The 22,028-nt window shown below is 41.6% G+C and overlaps 3 protein-coding genes across 3 annotated transcripts; all 3 read left to right on the forward strand.

Moving 5' to 3' along the window:
- The first annotated feature begins 5,620 nt into the window (after positions 1-5,620).
- On the forward strand, positions 5,621-12,294 carry LOC138086301 (protocadherin alpha-9-like). The gene is made up of 2 exons (XM_068981093.1): positions 5,621-8,008; positions 12,181-12,294. The coding sequence occupies exons 1-2, from the start codon at positions 5,621-5,623 to the stop codon at positions 12,292-12,294; spliced, it is 2,502 nt and encodes an 833-aa protein (XP_068837194.1).
- Positions 12,295-12,318: 24 nt separating this feature from the next.
- On the forward strand, positions 12,319-17,698 carry LOC138086302 (protocadherin alpha-10-like). The gene is made up of 2 exons (XM_068981094.1): positions 12,319-14,712; positions 17,651-17,698. Exons 1-2 carry the CDS (start codon positions 12,319-12,321, stop codon positions 17,696-17,698), a joined length of 2,442 nt encoding a protein of 813 aa, XP_068837195.1.
- A 168-nt stretch (positions 17,699-17,866) lies between these two features.
- Positions 17,867-20,940, forward strand: LOC138086303 (protocadherin alpha-10-like). Its single transcript, XM_068981095.1, has 2 exons — positions 17,867-20,248; positions 20,926-20,940. The coding sequence occupies exons 1-2, from the start codon at positions 17,867-17,869 to the stop codon at positions 20,938-20,940; spliced, it is 2,397 nt and encodes a 798-aa protein (XP_068837196.1).
- The last annotated feature ends 1,088 nt before the right edge of the window (positions 20,941-22,028 follow it).

Genomic DNA, 22,028 nt, shown 5'->3' on the forward strand with positions numbered 1-22,028 from the left:
GCGCGCCCCGAGAGTTGGTGAAGGCCGCGGGGACGTGCGGGGCTTCCGCGCAGCTGCCGCCGGAGGATGGGCACCCGCCGCCTGCCGCCCGCCAGCCGCTCTCGCCTCCCTGGCTCCTTCTCTCTCGCTCTTTCTCTCCCCTCCCTGGATGAATTTCTTATTGGATATGATTTTATCCTTTGCAATACCTCACTTTATGAACACTAAGAACATCCAGTGTACATGTATTGCTCCACATAGCATTTATTTTTCATGATTACATGATGTGTGTACTTTTTAACCTTCACATGGTATGTTTTGATAATACTGAAGTATTGTTTGGTGATTAGTTTTAATTTACTCACTTAAGATCAGAGTCCATACATTTCATTTCATTTTCTTCTCCTTCTTACTGTTGGTATATAGATATACAGATATATCTACAACTTTATATGTACTATTTCAACCCGGGTCTCTGATATTTGGGTTTATTCTTTACTGTCTGAGCCACCAGGGAAGACTTTTTTTTATATAGAGTTTCTCTATTGGCATATCAAGCAGTTTAGTTATGTTGTTTTTCAGTTGCTAAGTCATGTGCAACTCTGCAACCTCATGAATTGCAGCACACCAGGCTTCCCTGTCCTTCAGCATCTCTGGGAGTTGGCTCTAACTCATGTCCATTGAGTCAGTGATGCTATCCAACCATCTCATACTTTGTTGTCCCTTTCTCCTCTTGCCCTCAATCTTTCCCAGCATCAGGGTCTTTTCTAATGAGTCAGCTCTTTGGCTCTTTGCATCAGGTGCCCAAATATTGGAGCTTCAACATCAGTCCTTCCAATGAATATTCAGGGTTTATTTCTTTTAGGATTGACTGATTTGATTTCCTTGCTGTCTAAGGGATTCTCAAAAGTTTTCTCTAGCACCACAATTCGAAACCCTCAATTCTTCCACATTCAGCCTTCTTCATGGTCCAACTCTTACATGCATACATGACTACTGAGAAAACCATAGCTTTGATTATCTGGACCTTTGTTGACAAAGTGACATCTTTGCTTTTTAATAACTGTCTAGCTTTGTAATAGCTTTCCTTCCAAGGAGCAAGCATCTTTTAGTTTAATGGCTGCAGTCACCATCCACAGTGATTTTGGAGCCCAAGAAAATAAAATCTGTCACTATTTCCACATGACTATTTGCCATGAAGTGATGGAACAGGATGCCATAATCTTAGTTTTTTGAATGTTGAGTTTTAAGCCAGGCTTTTCACTCTCCACTTTCACCCTCATCAAGAGGCTCTTTAGTTCCTCTTCGCTTTCTGCCATTAGAGTAATGTCGTGCATATCTGACTTTAGTTATAAAGAATAATAATTTCTTCTCAAAATTTAAATGTTTTCATCCTATTTTTATTATAGACCAGAAGTTGTAAAAATAGGTAATAAAAAACAGGAATAATAAAAATAGGACCTATAAGGTTATTCCTTGGAGGTCCAATGTTTAGAACTCAGTGCTTTCACTACTGGAGACCAAAGTTTGTCAATCCCTAATAGGAGGAATGAGACTCTGCAAACTACTCAGCCAAACAAAGAAAAAACCCCAAAAGAGAAAATACACAAAAAACTCACCATACAAAATCCTGTCAATACAATATCAAATAGATCATTTTACCATTTCAAGATATATGCTTTATTATCAGATAATTTTTATCATGTCAATCATTTAATATGTTTTGAGGATGTAAATATAGTAAATAATTGCTTTTAGACTGATAAAATCTACTTAACTCCAATTATTAATATTGAATAAAATACTATCAGCCCTTTGTAGATGAGTTGGAGTAGTGTGGGAAAATATTTCACCTTGATTTTTATTTTATATATGACTTAGAAAAATATTTTGAATAGAAGAAGTATGTATTAATGCCATTCTTGGTGACCAAATGACAAATTTATAAATTTTCATTACATAGAACATACAGATGTTGCTGCTGCTGCTGCAAAGTCGCTTCAGTCATGTCTGACTCTGTGCAATCCCATAGACAGCAGTCCACCAGGCTCCCCCGTCTCTGGGATTCTCCAGGCAAGAACACTGGAGTGGATTGCCATTTCCTTCTCCAATGCATGAGAGTGAAAAGTGAAAGTGAAGTCACTCAGTCATGTATGACTCTTAGCGATCCCATGGACTGCAGCCTACCAGGCTCCTGGCCATGGGATTTTCCAGGCGTGAGTACTGGAGTGGGGTGCCATTGCCTTCTCCAATGCAGATGTTAGGACCCATTAATTCAAATAAAGCTTTTTAGTGTTATAGAGTAAAATTTTGAAAGTCCAAGAAAGTTTATTAGTTTGCCATTTCATGTTTTCATTATTTTGCTTCTTCTTGTCTTTTAAAAATATTTTTTCTTATAACTCTTTGACCTGCCTTGATGTTAATCAGACAGCCATAGATTTTGAGCATCTTCCTTTGGAGAAAATGGTGGAATTTAGTGAAATAGAATGAAGGGTTTCTGGTATTCTCAATTCTTGTTGTTAACATATTTCTTCATCTTATTATCAGTTATGGTCAGCAATATAATAATTTGTGATCTCATGTTATTTCCTTTGATCAATTGTAAGTAATCTAAAATCAGTGTTATCTTGCAGTTTATTTTATATTTCTTACAATGCCATCGCTGCCTATATTTGGTTATTAAAAGTACATGACATAAAAGGAATAGTTTTAATTTTAGTCTTCAACTTAAATGGCTGTGTATTGTTATATATGCTTATTTTTATTCTACTGCTTGAATCAAGTATGGAGCTTTAACCTTGTGAAAGTGATGGTGCTCTTAGATTTCCTAATCCATGCTTATCTGATTCTCAGGTATAACTTTAATCACTCAATTCTCCTCCTGTTTATTTTTTAAAAATCCCTTAATTAGAAACAAAGACTGTTTCCACCACCTACCATTTACTTGACAACTCTCATAATTTCAATCATTTTAGTTCTGTGTTCCTCCAACTCTCTAATTGGTATTTGAATTTCAGTTTGGAAGTATGCTTATCACAAAGAGGGAGTCAAAATCTACATCTGTATTTTAATACTTTTCACTATTTTATCAATGCAGAGCTTTTAGCTATTAAATATTTCTTAACTGAAAGGCACCAGAGCTCAGTTATTAAATACTGTGAACCCTGAAGCATCCTGTATCCAAATTTCATCTCTATGAATTTTTCTTCATATAATGTTTATTAAAGCATCTGTTATTTCATTTCCTTGGCTTCACATCCTATGAATGATGAATGAGTTCTATTGTATAGAATTTTTGTATCAAGTAAATATTTTAAAAATTGCTTATAAAACTATGGCAAGTACTATGTGCATAAGACAATTTGATTACTATTATTCAAAAGAGCACAAGGAGTTCATATTTGGGAATGGAAAAACTAAAATATTTGAAAGTCATTATGACCTTCCATATTACTCTTATGTAAAAATCATCTTTGTGAAGTTATTTTCAGATTAACCTAGAATGTCTCAATGCTTTGAATTCTTTGGGGTAGAATAAAAAATTCATCTAAAAATCAGTTGTTACAGGTTTTGGAAAGTTCAATTAGCACTCTGGGTATAGAAAATCTTTTTGGATCTAGAAAGTTATTTAGATAAAACCTCCTTAGGGAAAGTCTAGACTATCTTGTGTGGACAGTGATGTATTTTTCCATGCTTATAAATTGCTTCAAATCAGAAGTCTGACACATGTAAGAATTAAAGATTTTAAAATTAAAAAAAAAAAGAAATGTCAAAAAAAAATATATATATAAATTCATGTTTACCCCCCCCAAAAAAAAATCAGAAGTCTGAGAATGTGTTTGAAATCTTTGTTCTTTTCCATCAGTAGTGTTTCCTTTTCCTTAAAAAGAAATACACAATATGTCTTATTGATGATTTAAAAATTAGCAGTACTTACTTCCTACTAAGGAAGTAAGCCATATATAGAGTGTTATAGAATAACTTACATGAGTCATACAAGTTGAAAGAAGATATTAAAACAGGTATAAAAGTGGGGCTGCAGTTGAAAGAAAAGCATTCCTTGTTTGCATTTTTAAAGGAACACTTGGAAGGGTCATGGTGTTTTCAAATGAGTAAATTTCCCCTGAACACTTCTGTGAAGGAGAAAATTAAGCAAACTTGAAGACACCCACAGGCCTCAATTGACTGGAAACATGGAATAATCCATTTTGATGAAAACATATGGTTCACATAAAATAAAGGCAAAAAGTGATATGAAAATATCTCTTAATTTTGAGTACTAGACTAAGTCACTTTGAGTAGTAGATTAAGAAATTTGGATTCTTCAGAAGTTAGTTGGGAGCTAGCAAAAGATTTTAAGCAAAGAAGTCAACATTGTATTTCAAAAGTTTGGATGGAAAGAAAATCTAGGAAGCTACTGCAATAATCAAGGATAACAGCATTAAGTTAAAATGTTTCTTAGCTTGCTGTAGGTATATGAAAGAAAAGAAAGATATATAGAAGCATCAGTGGCACCATAAACTGATAATTTTTCCTCTACCAATTAAACTTTAAAAAAATTTTATATTGGAGTATAGTTGACTTATGACTCTTGAGAGGCACTAAAATATAGATGCTAGTAATCTATTTGCTGTTTGAAATGAGAGTAGAATTCACAAGTGAACTTTCCTTGTTAAGTAGATACTAAGAAGGAAGAATCCCAAGCATAGCTTCAAAACCAGAAACTGGCCTAAGTAATAAAGATGAACAATAATGAAATTAAAATATATTATGAAAAGACAGAATATAAACTATATTGGGGATTTTAAAAAAGATATTCATAAATATTAAGGCTTGGAAAAATTGAACTATATAGACATAGGCATGCAACATATTTATGGAAACAAGTTATATAATTTCTAATAAAAATATAGAATAGTATCTTGGTACACAATATAGTGAAGCAAATTCTGTTCTTATTTTACATACATTCATAAAATTACTTAAGAAAATACCCAGTTAATTGCTCAATTTCCTAAATTATTTTTTCAGACATGAGAGAGTTTCTTTCTCAACGGTAGGGTTTCCTAGAGACCCCGGAAATAGTCACCAAAATGTTATAGCCAAAACCCTAAATCTATAAATGTGGAAGATCCTGAATTACAAGACCCAAAATTACATCTCCACATTAAAATTCCTGGTTGTTCGATCATTTTTATTTTTACTTCATTTCTGTGATTATTTTAAACTTGTGTGGAATGTTTTCTCAGGTGACAAAAGTTCACAATTTTGGTTTATACTAAACTTTTAGAGGTACTTAGTTTGCTTGAATGCCTCCAACAAGACACAAATACTGTTCTCTATTTCATTAAAGATTAAGAAAAAATTCAGAGAAGGAAGTAAAATTTCTCAGGATAAGGTAAAATGTTCAGCCATGGAGTATGTACTTACTTTTTGGGCCACGTGATGTCACTCTCCGCCGAGAAATTCTCTGATCCAAAGCTACCGCCATCTTTGAGGCTTAGGAAAGATGCTCGAGTCTTTTATAGTTTCCTAGTGCAGAACAATGACGAACACAGCAGAATGGAACTGACGGAATCAGAAGATTTCCCTTAATATTGAGAAATTTTTCGCTAAGAAGAAATAAGCTCGACTATTTGAAATGCTGTGCGCAAGTCAAGGCAACCAAGGGAACCGGAATCTACTACTACTGTTTGTTACCCTCGCAGCCTGGGAGACAGGGAGTGCCCAGGTTCGTTATTCAGTTATGGAGGAGGCCAAACATGGCACCTTCGTGGGCCGAATCGCCCAGGACCTAAGGCTGGAGCTGCAAGAGCTGGTGCCCCGACTGTTCCAGTTGGATTCCAAAGGTCTTGGGGAACTTCTGGAGGTAAATCTGCAGAATGGCATTTTGTTTGTGAATTCTCGGATCGACCGGGAGGAGCTGTGCGGGCGGAGCGCGGAGTGCAGCATCCACTTGGAGGTGATCGTGGACCGGCCGCTGCAGGTGTTCCACGTGGAGGTGGAGGTGAAGGACATTAACGACAATCCTCCTGTGTTCCAGGGGACACAAAAGAATCTGTTTATCGCGGAATCCAGGCCTCTTGACTCTCGGTTTCCACTAGAGGGCGCCTCAGACGCAGATATCGGGGAGAACGCTCTGTTGACTTACAGGCTGAGCTCCAGTGAGTATTTCTCTTTGGAGGTACCAACCACCGACCAACAGGTAAAACCTCTCAGTCTTGTATTACGCAGACCTTTAGATAGGGAAGAATCTCCGGAACTTCATTTAGTGCTCACAGCCACTGACAGAGGCAAACCTGAGCTGACTGGCACCGTTCAGTTACTCATCAACGTGCTAGACGCCAATGACAACGCTCCAGTTTTTGATAGAACACTCTATGCTGTGAAATTAGCAGAAAACGTCCCTAATGGAACGTTGGTAATTAAACTTAACGCCTCAGATTTAGACGAAGGCTTGAATGCGGATATTATTTATTCATTCTCTAGTGACGCTTCTCCTGATATAGATTTTAAGTTCTACATAGACCCTGTAAGTGGGGAAATTACAGTTGCAGGACACATCGATTTTGAAGAAAGAAAAACCTACAAAATCCGAGTAGAGGCGACTGATAAAGGCTACCTACCCCTGACTGGTCACTGTACAGTTCTTGTGGAAGTTTTGGACGCTAATGACAATGCTCCTAAGTTGACTATCAAAACTCTCTGGCTCCCCGTCAAAGAGGATGCACAGCTGGGGACAATCATCGCCCTGATCAGTGTGATTGACGGAGATGAAGGTGAAAATGGACACGTGACCTGTTCTCTGACGCCTCATGTCCCCTTCAAGCTAGTGTCCACCTTCAAGAATTACTATTCGCTGGTGCTGGACACTGCCTTGGATCGTGAGAGCATAGCGAACTATGAGGTAGTGGTGACTGCGAGGGACGGGGGCTCGCCTTCGCTGTCGGCCACGGCCAGCGTGTCCGTGGAGGTGGCCGACGTGAACGATAACGCGCCCACGTTCCCGCAGCCCGAGTACACGGTGTTCGTGAAGGAGAACAACCCGCCCGGCTGCCACATCTTCACCGTGTCGGCGCGAGACGCGGACGCGCAGGAGAACGCGCTGGTGTCCTACTCGCTGGTGGAGCGGCGGGTGGGCGAGCGCGCACTGTCGAGCTACGTGTCGGTGCACGCGGAGAGCGGCAAGGTGTACGCGCTGCAGCCACTGGACCACGAGGAGCTGGAGCTGCTGCAGTTCCAGGTGAGCGCGCGCGACGCGGGCGTGCCGCCCCTGGGCAGCAACGTCACGCTGCAGGTGTTCGTGCTGGACGAGAATGACAACGCGCCCGCGCTGCTGCCGCCCGGGCCAGGCAGAGGACCCAGCGCGCTGAGCCAGGTGGTGTCGAGGTCCGTGGAGGCGGGCCACGTGGTGGCGAAGGTGCGCGCGGTGGACGCCGACTCGGGCTACAACGCGTGGCTGTCGTACGAGCTGCAGCCGGCCGCGGGTGGCGCACGCAGCCCGTTCCGGGTGGGGTTGTACACCGGCGAGATCAGCACGACGCGCGCCCTGGACGAGGCGGACGCGCCGCGCCAGCGCCTGCTGGTGCTGGTGAAAGACCACGGCGAGCCGGCGCTGACGGCCACGGCCACTGTGCTGCTGTCGCTGGAGGACAGCGGCCAGGCGCCCAAGGCCTCTTCGCGGGCGTTGTCTGGTGCGGCCGGCGCAGAGACGGCGTTAGTGGATGTGAACGTGTACCTGATCATCGCCATCTGCGCGGTGTCCAGCCTGTTGGTGCTCACGTTGCTGCTGTACACGACGCTGCGATGCTGGGCGCCGCCCAGCGAAGGCTTGTGTGGACCCCTGAAGCCCAGGCTGGTGTGCTCCAGCGCTGTGGGAAGCTGGTCTTACTCTCAGGAGAGGCGACAGAGGGTGTGCTCTGGGGAAGGGCCGCCCAAGAAAGACCTCATGGCCTTCAGCCCCAGCCTACCTCCGTGTCCTGGATCTGTAGCCAACGATCCACAGGCTTCTTTGGACTCCCCTGGTAAGGTGGGTTATTCTAATATTTTATTTGTTCATTTTTGCATTCTGTCTTGAAACATATCTTAAGTATCTTCTAAGGTATATTAGAATGGTTTTCATCCATTTATCCTAGTTCTGCCAGGATGTTTAAATTTATTTGCAGAAAGTGAATACCTTTATTTTTTTTGTTTTTTGTTTGTACTTTAATAGAGAATTATTATAAACCATGCATTAAACAGATATTTATTGGGACTTAATTCATTTTATTTAGAACCTGTTCTGGGCATATTGAATTCCTGATCCATTGTTGCCACCTTAGCTGAAAACTATTAGGTGTAAACAGATTTAGTCGTTACACTTTAAGTAAAGGGCAACACCATTTACCATTAAGTACTGTAGTCTAAATTCTTTTGTTTTTAAGCAACCTCATAGCAGGTATAGTGAGTGGGCTTCCCTGGTGGCTCAGACGGTAAAGTGTCTGTCTGCAATGTTCAATCCCTGGTTCTGGAAGATCCCCTGGAGAAGAAAATGATAAGCTACTCTAGTACTCTTGCCTGGAAAATCCCATGGACACAGGAGCCTGGTAGGCTACAGTCCATGGGGTCGCAAAGAGTTGGACACGACTGAGCAACTTTACTTTTACTTTACTTTACTAGAGCTGGTATATGAGTAACCATGACCTTGTTAACTTTGTAGTTGTCTACCTTTTTGGAGACATGGTGGTCAGCACTAATTAGTATCTGTAACTTCAATGAGCAACTTCCTCTATACCTAGAAAAGAGAGGCTTTACTTTAGGAATCTCATTTTGAATATGTGTTTCAAATATAACTCATTCCCTCTTGTTAAAAAAAATTTTTTTACATTGTCTGACAATGTAGTTCACAAGAATATGTTGGTTAAGAATCTTTTCTACCACTTAGAGAATTTCCTGAAATTCATGTTTTATCTGATATTGAAAATACTTCCTGAAAGGTACTCTCTTTCCTCAAGAAGACTTTCTGCTTTAATTTTTTTTTCTGTTAGTGATATAATAATGCTCAAGCATTAGAAATGTATCTACATTCTGCACTTTGAATTCTCTTAAAATTAACTGTATGGAACTTAAGCAGTTTAGAAGAGGATTTTTTTTTCCTTTAAATAGTCCAAAAGACAGAAATCTGTAGATGAGGTTGTACACCTTTAAATTTATTACATGTAAAAGTTACATTTCTTGGACTGTGGCTTGTGAGTTTCAAATTGGTGGTCCTCCATTCATTTTCTTTTCTAATTTATATTTTAAAAACTTCCTTTATTCTTGCATTGTAGTTTTGTAATGCATCTTGTATTTCTACTCAGGGATTTTATTCTTTATTGTGTCAGGTGTTTTACAAGGTATTTCTTAATTAAAAACTCAGCAGAGGAAAATCAGAATGGCTTTGAGAGTAGAGCCACCATATAACCATAAATGTGATAGTAAAATCTCTTAAAACACTTCAGTGCTTTTCTTTTTTCCAAAGAACACATTTGGTATATGCTACAAAGCAGTCTACTTTTTTTTCATTCTATTTATTTCAAAACTTGAGTATTTTCTGAACTCCTGTCATAAAACCTATGTCTATTGGCATAACTCACTTTAAATCCAGACTTATACTTTCAATTATTTCTGTCTGTGTACTTTTTCAGTTTCCATATGCCACCTGTATGTGGGTCCAGGTATTTGATTATGTTATATGGATTGAGGGATACTAGAAATGTCATTTGCTTCCCCCCCAAATTCCCACCACTCTTCTAGTATCTTAGACCTAGTATTATTCATTAAGTACTTATTACATCTTCTATAATTATACATTTTATTCTTTATCATTTTTAATTGTATCAGTGTAATTAGTAATTTAGTCCCTTATACTAATCTTTATTCCCTCCCAGAACATGGGTTATCATTGTGTGCAAATTTTCAAATCAGTAAACATCTTACTAATTGATTTTTTGGATCATCAGGAAGCATGAGCACAGTATAATTCAGGGAACTGGGAAGTTTCAAAACAGGGGGAAAGTCCAAAACAGAGAGTTGAGAGCTTAGAAGACACTTCAGTGTTTCGCCTACCTAGTAACTACCCCTCTGTTTATCTGTAGATAACATTCTTCACTTTAAGCCAGAATCATGAGACCAACAATGAAGCTCCCCTATGCCAGTCCCTGAATTGTAGTGTCAAGATAGGGCTAACTAAGGTTATGACATTTAGACACTTTTGAGAGTGAAAGGGGCACTATATAGATTTATAGAAGAATGCAGACAAACATAGAGGGTATCCAGGCAGACTGGGGGCTGTGGTCAGCCTCAAAACTGAACATTCTGGTTCCCAGACATCACCTCAAATTTCTGAAATTACCAGTAAAATTTGTATTTTAACAAGCATTCCAGGTAACTCTTATCCAACTGAAGTTTTAGATGCAATAGCTCTAATGAGTTGCCTGGGAAAGTAAGTTCTTATTATTTGACAAGATGTAACTTAACTACACTACTTTTTATTCATTATTGGAGATTTATATTGGGACATTTATGCTATTAATTGGTTCAAAAATGCTCATTAACAGCAATAGAATTTACCTTATATCATTATCTTGTGTTGAGATGATTAATCAATGATAAACTTATTTTTAAACTTCAGATAGTATTGATAGCTCACACTGAATATTGCTATTATGGATGGATAGATGAACTCATTAAAATTTTTATTATGTTTTATAAGAAAAGTAACTCTTAAAATCAGGATTTGAATAGACTTTGACACTAGAATCATTCTAGAGGAGTATAGGACCATAAAATTAGAATTTAGCAGCATACATACATCAGTGAATTAATTGACCCTCATTTCTATAAATTTTCATATTCATAAATATTCTACTTTCCAGCTCTTAATAACTGTAAGAGTTCAAAATTATTGATTTCTTTAAAAAATAAAAACATAATTAAAGAAATTATCCTTTGGATCAGACAAAACTCCTAAGTTTTCCTTTTTGGAAAAGGAGAAACTTCAGGTTTTATCGTTAGTGTAGGTGTATTAATTGAGAATTTCAGTTACTAAATATTTGATTCCAAGAATTTTGAGATAAAATATTTTTACCACAGGCAATGAAAACTATTGAAACACAAAATTATTAGATAATGCCAAAACTCTATATTTGGGGTATTTGAAAAAACATAAATATGACAAAGATGAAATTAGTTGTCTCTGAAAGTAGAAATCAAAGTATAAAATTATTTTATTTTAAATCATAATTAAGATTTTTTGCTCATGTAAGATGTGTATAAAAAACTGAAACTTCCCCCTCTATAACTAATTTCTCAATACAAGCACTTTTCTGTTCCTTAAAGATAGGAACACTGCTCAGCCTGTGCAGTAGCAGTAGTAAAGGCTTTATAGGGTGACACCATTCTCTAGGTAACAGTTTTTCCCAAAGAGCCAATTTTGGTCTTGAGCATTATGAAAACAAGGTGGCTAAAGTGAGCTCTGAGAGTAACAGCCATTTATGAAACATTCACTCTCCTTAAAGTACTATCCTAGGCACTTCATATATCATAATTCATGTGACCACCATATTATTAATCTTCTATGAATGTTATCAAAGTGAAACTGAGATGGAGAGGTTAGATTATTTTGCCTAAGTCACACAGCTAGTAAGTTGAAGACTAGGAATAAGAAGAGAGGAATTTCTGATGTTGAAGCCTGTGACCTTCTCTCTGCATTCCAGTGATGATTGGCATTTAGAAGTTGCAAATACCTCACAGAGAATTGATGATTGAAATTAGTGTCTGAATAAGGTTTATTTAATGTCAAAATAATGATGAAGAGAGAATTGTGTTAGAAGTTGAAGAGTTAAATTCGTTATCCAACAAAATGCTAGTACACTCAGTATTATACAAATAGGAAAAGTTGTCTTCAAATTTAGCTAATGGCAATCACGGTTGGAAGGAATTACTTCTGGGTGCTTTTCCATTCAAGAAAATGCTGCACTGCATATGGACAATGATTATTATATACAGAAGAAACATGATGTGTCTTTGAAAGTTCATAAAGATACGAATTTGTGAAAATAGAATGAAAAGATACGAATGAGTTGTTAAACTCATGGAATTGTACTTACACATTAAGCCACCGGATGTCGCTGTCTTCCACAAAAATGGCTTTTCAGAACAGACTCAATCCTGTTTCTCAAGGACGAGGAAGGAGCTACATTCGGAGATCTCAGTCATTTCGATAAAATTGAATGTAAGATATGGAATAGGAAAATTCGGAGCGTGCGGGTGTGTTCTAGACGACCCAGTTATTGACTTGTAAAACAGAAGAAGGGTATGATGTTGGTCTACAGACCCAGCGGCCTGAGCACCCGGCGCCTGCTTCTCTCTTTTCTGTTTGTTGCAGCCTGGGACGCTGGGAGCGGCCAGGTCCATTACTCGGTCCCAGAGGAGGCTAAACACGGCACTTTCGTGGGTCGCATCGCTCAGGACCTGGGGCTGGAGCTGGCGGAGCTCGTGCCCCGCCTGTTCCGGATTGCATCCAAAGGCCGCGGGGACTTTCTGGAGGTAAATCTGCAGAATGGCATTTTGTTTGTGAATTCTCGGATCGACCGGGAGAAGCTGTGCGGGCGGAGCGCGGAGTGCAGCATCCACCTGGAGGTGATCGTGGAACAGCCGCTGCAGGTATTCCATGTGGAGGTGGAGGTGAAGGACATTAACGACAACCGGCCGGTTTTCTCCACCTCAGAACAAAAGCTCTCAATTCTGGAATCTCAACCGCTTGACTCTCGATTTCCTCTAGAAGGCGCATCTGATCCGGATATTGGAGAGAATGCAATGCTTACTTACGGACTCAGTTCAAGTGAGTTTTTCACTCTTGATATTATAAACAAAAAGGACAAAGGCAAATTACCAGTGCTTGTTTTAAGCAAACTGCTGGATCGTGAAGAAAACCCTCAGCTTCGGTTGTTGTTAACGGCAACTGATGGAGGCAAACCTGAACTTACCGGATCTGTTACTCTGCTGATCCTGGTGTTAGATGCCAATGACAATGCACCTGTATTTGACCAAACCGTGTACGAAGTTAAGATGTATGAAAATTCAGCGAACCAAACATTAGTCATTTGGCTAAATGCTTCTGATGCGGATGAAGGGATAAACAAGGAAGTAATATATTCATTTAGCTCTTTGGTTCCACCCACCATAAGAAGGAAATTTTTAATTAATGAAAGAACGGGAGAAGTAAGAATCAACGATGCCATTGACTTCGAAGATAGTAACACTTACGAAATTCATGTAGATGTGACAGATAAAGGAAACCTACCCATGGTTGGTCACTGCACCATCCTAGTGGAAATCCTGGATGAAAATGATAATTCACCTGAGGTGGTTGTCACTTCTTTGGCTCTCCCAGTGCGAGAGGATGCTCAAGTAGGTACCGTCATATCCCTGATCAGGGTGTCCGACCGTGACTCCGGCGCCAATGGGCAGGTGACCTGCTCACTAACACCTGAAAGCCCCTTCAAACTAGTGCCCACCTTCAAGAATTATTATTCACTCGTGTTGGACAGCGTCTTGGATCGCGAGAGCGTGGCGAACTATGAGGTGGTGGTGACCGCGAGGGACGGGGGCTCGCCTTCACTGTCGGCCACGGCCAGCGTGTCCGTGGAGGTGGCCGACGTGAACGACAACGCGCCCGCGTTCGCGCAGCCAGAGTATACCGTGTTCGTGAAGGAGAACAACCCGCCCGGCTGCCACATCTTCACCGTGTCGGCGCGAGACGCGGATGCGCAGGAGAACGCGCTGGTGTCCTACTCGCTGGTGGAGCGGCGGGTGGGCGAGCGCGCGCTGTCGAGCTACGTGTCGGTGCACGCGGAGAGCGGCAAGGTGTACGCGCTGCAGCCGCTGGACCACGAGGAGCTGGAGCTGCTGCAGTTCCAGGTGAGCGCGCGCGACGCGGGCGTGCCGCCCCTGGGCAGCAACGTGACGCTGCAGGTGTTCGTGCTGGACGAGAACGACAACGCGCCCGCGCTGCTGCCTCCCGGGTCTGGCGGAGGACCCAGCGCGCTGAGCCAGGTGGTGTCGAGGTCAGTGGGCGCGGGCCACGTGGTGGCGAAGGTGCGCGCGGTGGACGCCGACTCGGGCTACAACGCGTGGCTGTCGTACGAGCTGCAGCCGGCCGCGGGTGGCGCACGCAGCCCGTTCCGCGTGGGGCTGTACACCGGCGAGATCAGCACGACGCGCGCCCTGGACGAGGCGGACTCGCCGCGCCAGCGCCTGCTGGTGCTGGTGAAAGACCACGGCGAGCCGGCGCTGACGGCCACGGCCACCGTGCTGTTGTCGCTGGAGGACAGCGGCCAGGCGCCCAAGACCTCTTCGCGGGCGTTGTCTGGTGCGGCCGGCGCAGAGACGGCGTTAGTGGATGTGAACGTGTACCTGATCATCGCCATCTGCGCGGTGTCCAGCCTGTTGGTGCTCACGCTGCTGCTGTACACGGCGCTGCGGTGCTCGGTGCCGCCCAGCGAAGGCACGTGCGGGCCGGTGAAGCCCAGACTGGTGTGCTCCAGCGCGGTGGGGAGCTGGTCTTTCTCTCAGCAGAAGCATCAGAGGGTGTGCTCTGGGGAGGGGCCGCCCAAGACCGACCTCATCGCCTTCAGTCCCAGTCTTCCGCCGTGTCCGCAACCAGAGGTGGAAGTGGAAGAACAGTCTATTGGAGGCGACCACTCTATCAAGGTGGGTTATTGCTTTTTTATTGTCATGATTTGCTGCGTGAATATTTTATTTTACCCCGTTTTCCTGCCTGAAATATATTTCTTGCAGTATCTTTATCTTTTGTCTAAAGAACTTATATTTCTATAAAATATCTCAAACATTTCTTGTAATAAGTTTTGTAATATTGTTTTCTTTTTCTAAAAATTCACTTTGTATTTTTACAGTACCCTCTGCATCACCTTTTGGTTGATACTTCAATTTTTAGTAAATGCCATATATAGTAAATTCATTTATATTTTCCAGTACAAATATTTGGTGTAGGTTGCAGGTTTTGATGTTTTTTTCCAAAAACCAGTATCTTTTTATGTTACAGATATTTGTAAGAAAAGTACTTTATTATTAAATCTAAAATTTGAAATGACCCTATTGCATTAACAAAAAGACTGCTATGATCAATTCCCTTTGTGGGAAAACTGTGGGTTTTGCTCCTTAAATAAAGAATATGTGTAGTGCAACATAACTTTTAATGCATACTTGAACTTTAGTGTTTACACCTTGGAGTATGTAGACTGGGAGAGAGTTCATAAAATATGTCCTAATCAATGGAATTAAGTGTTTTGGACTAAAAATATTTTTCATTTTTGTTTTTATTTTTTTATACTGATTTTACATTTTAATGTGACAATATCTTCCAGTGGCTCTGTTGTTAAGATAAATATATTTTTTTATCTTTTAAAATATTTGGTTGTACTGAGTCTTCATTGTTGTGTAGACTTTTCTCTAGTTGTGGTGAGTAGGGCTTCCCCTCTAATTGCTGTGCATAGGTTTCTCATTGCAGTGACTTCCCTTTGCAGTGAATTCCCTTTGCAAAGCACAGGCTTTTGGGCTCATGGGCTTCAGTAGTTGAAGCTCGTGGATCAGTAATTGCCACTTCAGACCTCTGGAGCACAGGCTCAGTAGTTGTGGTGCATGGGCTTACTTGCTTGGCAGCATGTGGAATCTTCCCAGAGGAGGGATGGAACCCATATCTTCTATATTAGCAGGCAGATTCTTTACCACTGGGCCACCAGGGAAGCCCTACATAAATATTTTTAACAACTTTGTGGACAGTTGCTTTCATTCAATTCAGAAGGACTGATTTTTAGATTGAAGTCATATAAATTTCCTGAGTCAAGGATTACTCTCACCCCCTCCCCCTGGGAGCCACCCAGCTTGAGAGAGGGATCTTAATTTCTCCAGGAGGGATGGAACCAGAGCCTGCTGCTGGGGAATTACTGAATCTTAACCTCTGGACCACTAGGGAAATCCCCAAGGATTGCTTATAACATTCTTGCCAAAAAAGGAGTTAGTCCGTTTGTTTTGAAACTATAACATCTTATTTTTATAACTCTGTTTAACGTGCTCTGTATTAGATGGCATTAAAATGAGGCAAATTATTAGTATCCCTGGCTCTCAATGGCTTAGCATTTGTGATAGCCTGTTTCAAGATGAGTGAAGAACCTACAGTTTTATTAATATATTGTAGTAATTTAGCTATATGATAGCCTTGGAATGTGGGAGCTTTAAAAGCTATCATTCATATGTTCTTAATCAGTGAAGCACCTCTTTAAGCCAAAAGTGGAACAGATCTTCAGCATGCAGTCATTCCCGTAGGAACTGGAGTATTTCTATCAGCAAACATGCAGAGGTTTATTTTCTTGTCATATCTCTTTCTGAATTTAGTCACACCTATATGCTAAAATTTTCCTGCTGTCTTTAGGTAAATATGTTGGTCTTGAATTTATGGTTTCCACAATTAATAAAAGAGAAGTAATTAGAATGAAAAATCTTTGGCATAGATTTATAATTATTGACTCACTAGTTTATAAAGTGTTCAGGATAAATATTGTAGCTCACTTTTACATGAAATGTGAGATTTCTTTGGATAACCACTTATAAATTTTTTAAGGAGAGAAATGGGATTTTCCAAATGACTGTTCTCTTCCTGGAAAGATGTCAAATATTGGATAGTTGGCTCCTTATCAATCTTGAGAATGAGTAAAACATTTTTTCTAAAACAACACTGATAAGCTTTATTGCAATCAATGAATAGTTGTTATGCAGATTTCATTGTTTTAAAAAAATTTGAGATAAAAGAGGAAAACAAAACTGAGTGCTTACATGATATTTAGAATGCTCTTTACACCCTAGTCTCCTTAAGCCAATTTTGCAATAAAATGGGTATGAACAAAGTGACAAATATAATTTGGATTTCTGATCAGTATGGTTTTAGGGGGGATTAGAAAGATTATTTTTACAGATAACAGTGGATATAACACAAATTTAAGTTGTCCTTCAGGATGGAAATGATGACATTCACCCTGGGCAAATTTAGTAATTGAAAAAAACTTTTAAATGAGACAAAGATAAACATGTTTCATATTTCCAGGAGTCAGTATTTGGTAAATTCATTAACATCAGAGCAAATAAGTTTTTGGACAACTTAGAAGTTTCATATTAGCATTGATTCGAAACATCATCATGTTGAGAAGGTAACAGACAGTTGGCATTTTGAGTTATCTTGTACACAACTGGACTAGAGTAATTTAACACATTATAAGGTTTAAGCAGTAGAAAATTATAGTGTTAGCAATTAAATAAACTTAGTAAGAGGCCATTCAAAATGATCAAGTTCTGAAAATCTTTAAAAAACTGTATCACTAGTAACAACACGGATTTTTTTCACGTTCATATATGTAATAGTGCCGTAGTATGTTCTCTTAGATGACTGTATCAAAAATAGAACTCTTCTTGGAATTCTAACTTCTAAAACCAAACCACCTTTAAAGAGTTAGTGGTCACACACAAGGAATGAAAGAATTAAAGGCTGACAAAAGCAGACTAATATGAAGGAATCAAGGAAGAAGCCAAGTGAAAGAAATAGTATGAACGCCAAACGCACTTCCACTTTGACCCACAGGATGTCGTTGTTCTCCAAGGAGAGGATTGTTTTAACGCAAAAAAGTAAAGATTATTCCCGGAACAGAAAGACCCGTCACTGTTCCGGTGCTTTAAAGACTATACACACACCCACATTGTTAAGATTAGTTGGGATATCAGGACTAAGACTCAAAAGAAAGATCTCGAAAGGACTACATATTTCGACTCAGGAAATGTGATTTACTAACCAGGAGCGATGTTAGCTTCAGGATCTGGTGGCCGGCGAGCCCGGCGCCTCCTGCTCTCACTTCTGCTTCTCGCAGCCTGGGAGACTGGGAGCAATCATGTCCGCTACTCAGTCTCCGAGGAGGCCAAACACGGCACCTTCGTGGGCCGCATCGCCCAGGACCTCGGGCTGGAGCTGGCGGAGCTGGTGCCCCGCCTGTTCCGGGTGGCATCCAAAGGCCGCGGGGACCTTCTGGAGGTAAATCTGCAGAATGGCATTTTGTTTGTGAATTCTCGGATCGACCGGGAGGAGCTGTGCGGACGGAGCGCGGAGTGCAGCATCCACCTGGAGGTGATCGTGGACCGGCCGCTGCAGGTGTTCCACGTGGAGGTGGAGGTGAAGGACATTAACGACAACCCGCCTGTGTTCCCAGCGACACACAGAAATCTCTTTATTTCCGAAGCTAGGGCTCTTGAGTCTCATTTTTCACTAGAGGGCGCCTCAGACGCAGATATCGGGGAGAACGCTCTGTTGACTTACACACTGACCCCCAACGAGTATTTCTCTCTGGAAGTACCGAGCAACGATGAGCAGGTAAAACCGCTCGAACTAGTACTAAAAAAACGTTTAGACAGAGAAGTTGCTTCAGAGCTTCTCTTGGTGCTCAAAGCAACGGATGGGGGCAAACCTGAACTGACAGGCACTGTAAAGATAAACATCACAGTGCTGGATGCAAATGACAACGCCCCAGTTTTTGACAAAGCAGTTCATCGTATAAAATTACTGGAAAATGCAAGAAACGGCACACTGATCATTAGACTTAACGCCTCAGATTTGGACGAGGGTTCAAACGGCCACATTATTTATTCCTTTGCAACGGATGTTTCCTCTAATACAGAAGCCTGTTTTCGCATAGATTCAAACAGCGGAGAAATAAGAGTAAATGGCAAAATAGATTTCGAAGAAACTAAATTATGGAAACTTCAAATAGAAGCAGTTGACAAGGGAAATCCTCCAATGTTTGGTCACTGCACAGTCTTGATAGAAGTCTTGGACATCAATGATAACGCTCCGGAGTTACTAGTGACGTCACTGTTGCTTTCTATTCCAGAGGATGCTCCACTAGGGACAGTCGTCACTCTAATCAGTGTAACCGACCGTGACGTAGGTAGCAATGCCCAGGTGACCTGCTCACTAACACCCCATGTCCCCTTCAAACTCGTGTCCACCTTCAAGAATTACTATTCGCTAGTGCTGGACAGTTCCCTGGACAGAGAGGAAGTGTCAGAATATGCTCTAACACTGATCGCGAAGGACGGGGGCTCGCCTTCCTTGTCCACCACGGCCAGCGTGTCCGTGGAGGTGGCCGACGTGAACGACAACGCGCCCGCGTTCGCGCAGCCCGAGTACACGGTGTTCGTGAAGGAGAACAATCCGCCCGGCTGCCACATCTTCACCGTGTCGGCGCGAGACGCGGACGCGCAGGAGAACGCACTGGTGTCCTACTCGCTGGTGGAGCGGCGTGTGGGCGAGCGCGCGCTGTCGAGCTACGTGTCGGTGCACGCAGAGAGCGGCAAGGTGTACGCGCTGCAGCCGCTGGACCACGAGGAGCTGGAGCTGCTGCAGTTCCAGGTGAGCGCGCGCGACGCGGGCGTGCCGCCCCTGGGCAGCAACGTGACCCTGCAGGTGTTCGTGGTGGATGAGAACGACAACGCGCCTGCGCTGTTGCCGCCCGGGCCAGGTGGAGGACCCAGCGCGCTGAGCCAGGTGGTGTCGAGGTCCGTGGACGCGGGCCACGTGGTGGCGAAGGTGCGCGCGGTGGACGCCGACTCGGGCTACAACGCGTGGCTGTCGTACGAGCTGCTGCCGGCTGTGGGTGGCGCACGCAGCCCGTTCCGCGTGGGGCTGTACACCGGCGAGATCAGCACGACGCGCGCCCTGGACGAGGCGGACGCGCCGCGCCAGCGCCTGCTGGTGCTAGTGAAGGACCACGGCGAGCCGGCGCTGACGGCCACGGCCACCGTGCTGCTGTCGCTGGAGGACAGCGGCCAGGCGCCCAAGGCCTCTTCGCGGGCGTTGTCTGGTGCGGCTGGCGCAGAGACGGCATTAGTGGATGTGAACGTGTACCTGATCATCGCCATCTGCGCGGTGTCCAGCCTGTTTGTGCTCACGTTGCTGCTGTACACGGCGCTGCGGTGCTCGGCGCCGCCCAGCGAGGGCGCGTGCGGGCCGGTGAAGCCCAGACTGGTGTGCTCCAGCGCGGTGGGGAGCTGGTCTTTTTCACAGGAGAGGCGACAGAGGGTGTGCTCTGGGGAGGGGCCGCCCAAGACCGACCTCATCGCCTTCAGTCCTAGTGTTCCCCCAGGTTTGAATTCTGGAGATATTGGAGACCAACAGGAGTTTTGCGAGAATGTAAGTACAGTAATTCTGGGATGTATCATGCCTATTAACGTCAATCACATAGTAGTTCACCAACAAATTACTACAAGTCCATTGCTTGAAATATTTGTTGTCTTTTTCTTGTGATGGCTTATTCTAAAGCAGAATGGAAATCCAGTCTTTTTTATTTCTTTTCACCGCAATCTTCTTAAACACACTTGAGAATATTATTTAGTTGTTGGAAATAATAATAATAGTAATGATGAAGTAGACTGTCACAGCTTCCTGTAAATGAGCAAGGCTAAGTCAGCCAAGAAGGAGAGTGTCACTGATGGAAATGGAGCATGTGGGTGAGGCTCAAATATTCTACTTCTCAATTTTGCAGCAAGTTCATTCTTCCTGTTTATTTTTTATTCTATATTATTTGGTGCCCTCCACTCATGTTTGTGCCTTCAAATTTTCCACAATAATTCATAGTTCCATAATTTGGTTAATTTGAGTTTAAACATGTTAGAATTCTTACCTTTCTATAAACTTCTGTATTACTGTCAGGCATGGGCTGTTAAGGTGGCTTAATTTTATAAATAATTTCATTTCTTTATAATCAATAGCATGCTTCTTTCATAAAGTAGGTAGAATTTTAGCCTTTTTTAGGTATGATTTTAGTTTTTTGCCTTTAATCCCTTCATGATTTAAACTTTTCTTCATAGTCTTCAGATGCTTGAGATATACAAACTATTTTTTTTTCTAATATAATGATGGGTTTGCTAATTTCCCAGTAGCTTGCTGCTCTCCTCCATGTTAATTTGCTGATTTTTATTTGGAAGATTTATTTGAGCATTTATTATACTTCTATTTCTTGCATTCATGGTACCTATAATGAGGCTGTGGGAAAATTCATACTCCTTTGTGCTTTGAGTTTCAAAAATGTCTTCTCATATATGCAGAACTGTGATACTTCTGTCCATGTTCACCAAGCGGCTTGGACTTCAAAATAACAGTGCTTTAAATAACTTAAGCCTAATAACCATGGAATATCCATAAAGGCACTTGACACTTCCACTTGACAATGGTGCTATTGACAACATTTCAAAATAACATTGTGTACTTAAATTTTTTTTAAACATTGTGTACTTTAGATATATTTGATACAAATTTCTTTTTGCTCCAATGCTATATTCGTGTGAATGGTTTTCCCTAAAGAGGTCACAGAGAACTTGAAATTAGAGCTGTAAGGGTGTGAATCAAATAATGTGGAAGTTTATTTTGTTCTTTTTGGCTCAATTGTGAAAACTAGAGATTCTTTAATTGTATGGTATGGATAAATAAATTATATATGATATATTTACATGTAGGTGGAGAACCACATTATAGATAGGGTAAAGTTAATAGAAATTCTGAGATAGCTATTTTCTACCCAGAAAGTAGGATGATTTCCATAAAGATGAACATTAGAAAATCTTCAGAAAAGGAAAAGTCATATCTTGGTTTATGGCACTGGAATCTTCTTCATCCACAGCTACAGACTACAAGAGTCAAGGATACAACATTGGTCACTAACTATAATCAACCACCACTATTTGAGATATTTCTGTAAGATATCGTATAAAGGGCTTAAATAATAACTTTGTTTAAATCTTATAGCAACTTCTAAAGTACATTCAACTATCCAAGTTCTAAAGATTAGATAAGAGATGGTGAGATGCTTGTCTGTCTTGTCCACTGCCATCCAGTTAATATATGATGGAGTTGATATTCAAATGCACATCTCTTAAAGAGCCATTCTTTTATTAACTGTACAACTTTTTAGAGT

Source organism: Capricornis sumatraensis, chromosome 9, assembly GCF_032405125.1.
Source record: "Capricornis sumatraensis isolate serow.1 chromosome 9, serow.2, whole genome shotgun sequence".
NCBI lineage: Eukaryota > Metazoa > Chordata > Mammalia > Artiodactyla > Bovidae > Capricornis > Capricornis sumatraensis.

What these genes read in the sequence shown, in the direction of transcription:
- LOC138086303 (XM_068981095.1), top strand. Translation starts at nt 17,867, where the DNA reads ATGTTAGCTTCAGGATCTGGTGGCCGGCGAGCCCGGCGCCTCCTGCTC.
- LOC138086302 (XM_068981094.1), top strand. Translation starts at nt 12,319, where the DNA reads ATGTTGGTCTACAGACCCAGCGGCCTGAGCACCCGGCGCCTGCTTCTC. An exon ending in GAGGCGACCACTCTATCAAG is followed by an intron (nt 14,713 to 17,650) that starts GTGGGTTATTGC and finishes TTTGACCCACAG; the next exon opens with GATGTCGTTGTTCTCCAAGG.
- LOC138086301 (XM_068981093.1), top strand. Translation starts at nt 5,621, where the DNA reads ATGCTGTGCGCAAGTCAAGGCAACCAAGGGAACCGGAATCTACTACTA. An exon ending in CTTTGGACTCCCCTGGTAAG is followed by an intron (nt 8,009 to 12,180) that starts GTGGGTTATTCT and finishes CTGTTTCTCAAG; the next exon opens with GACGAGGAAGGAGCTACATT.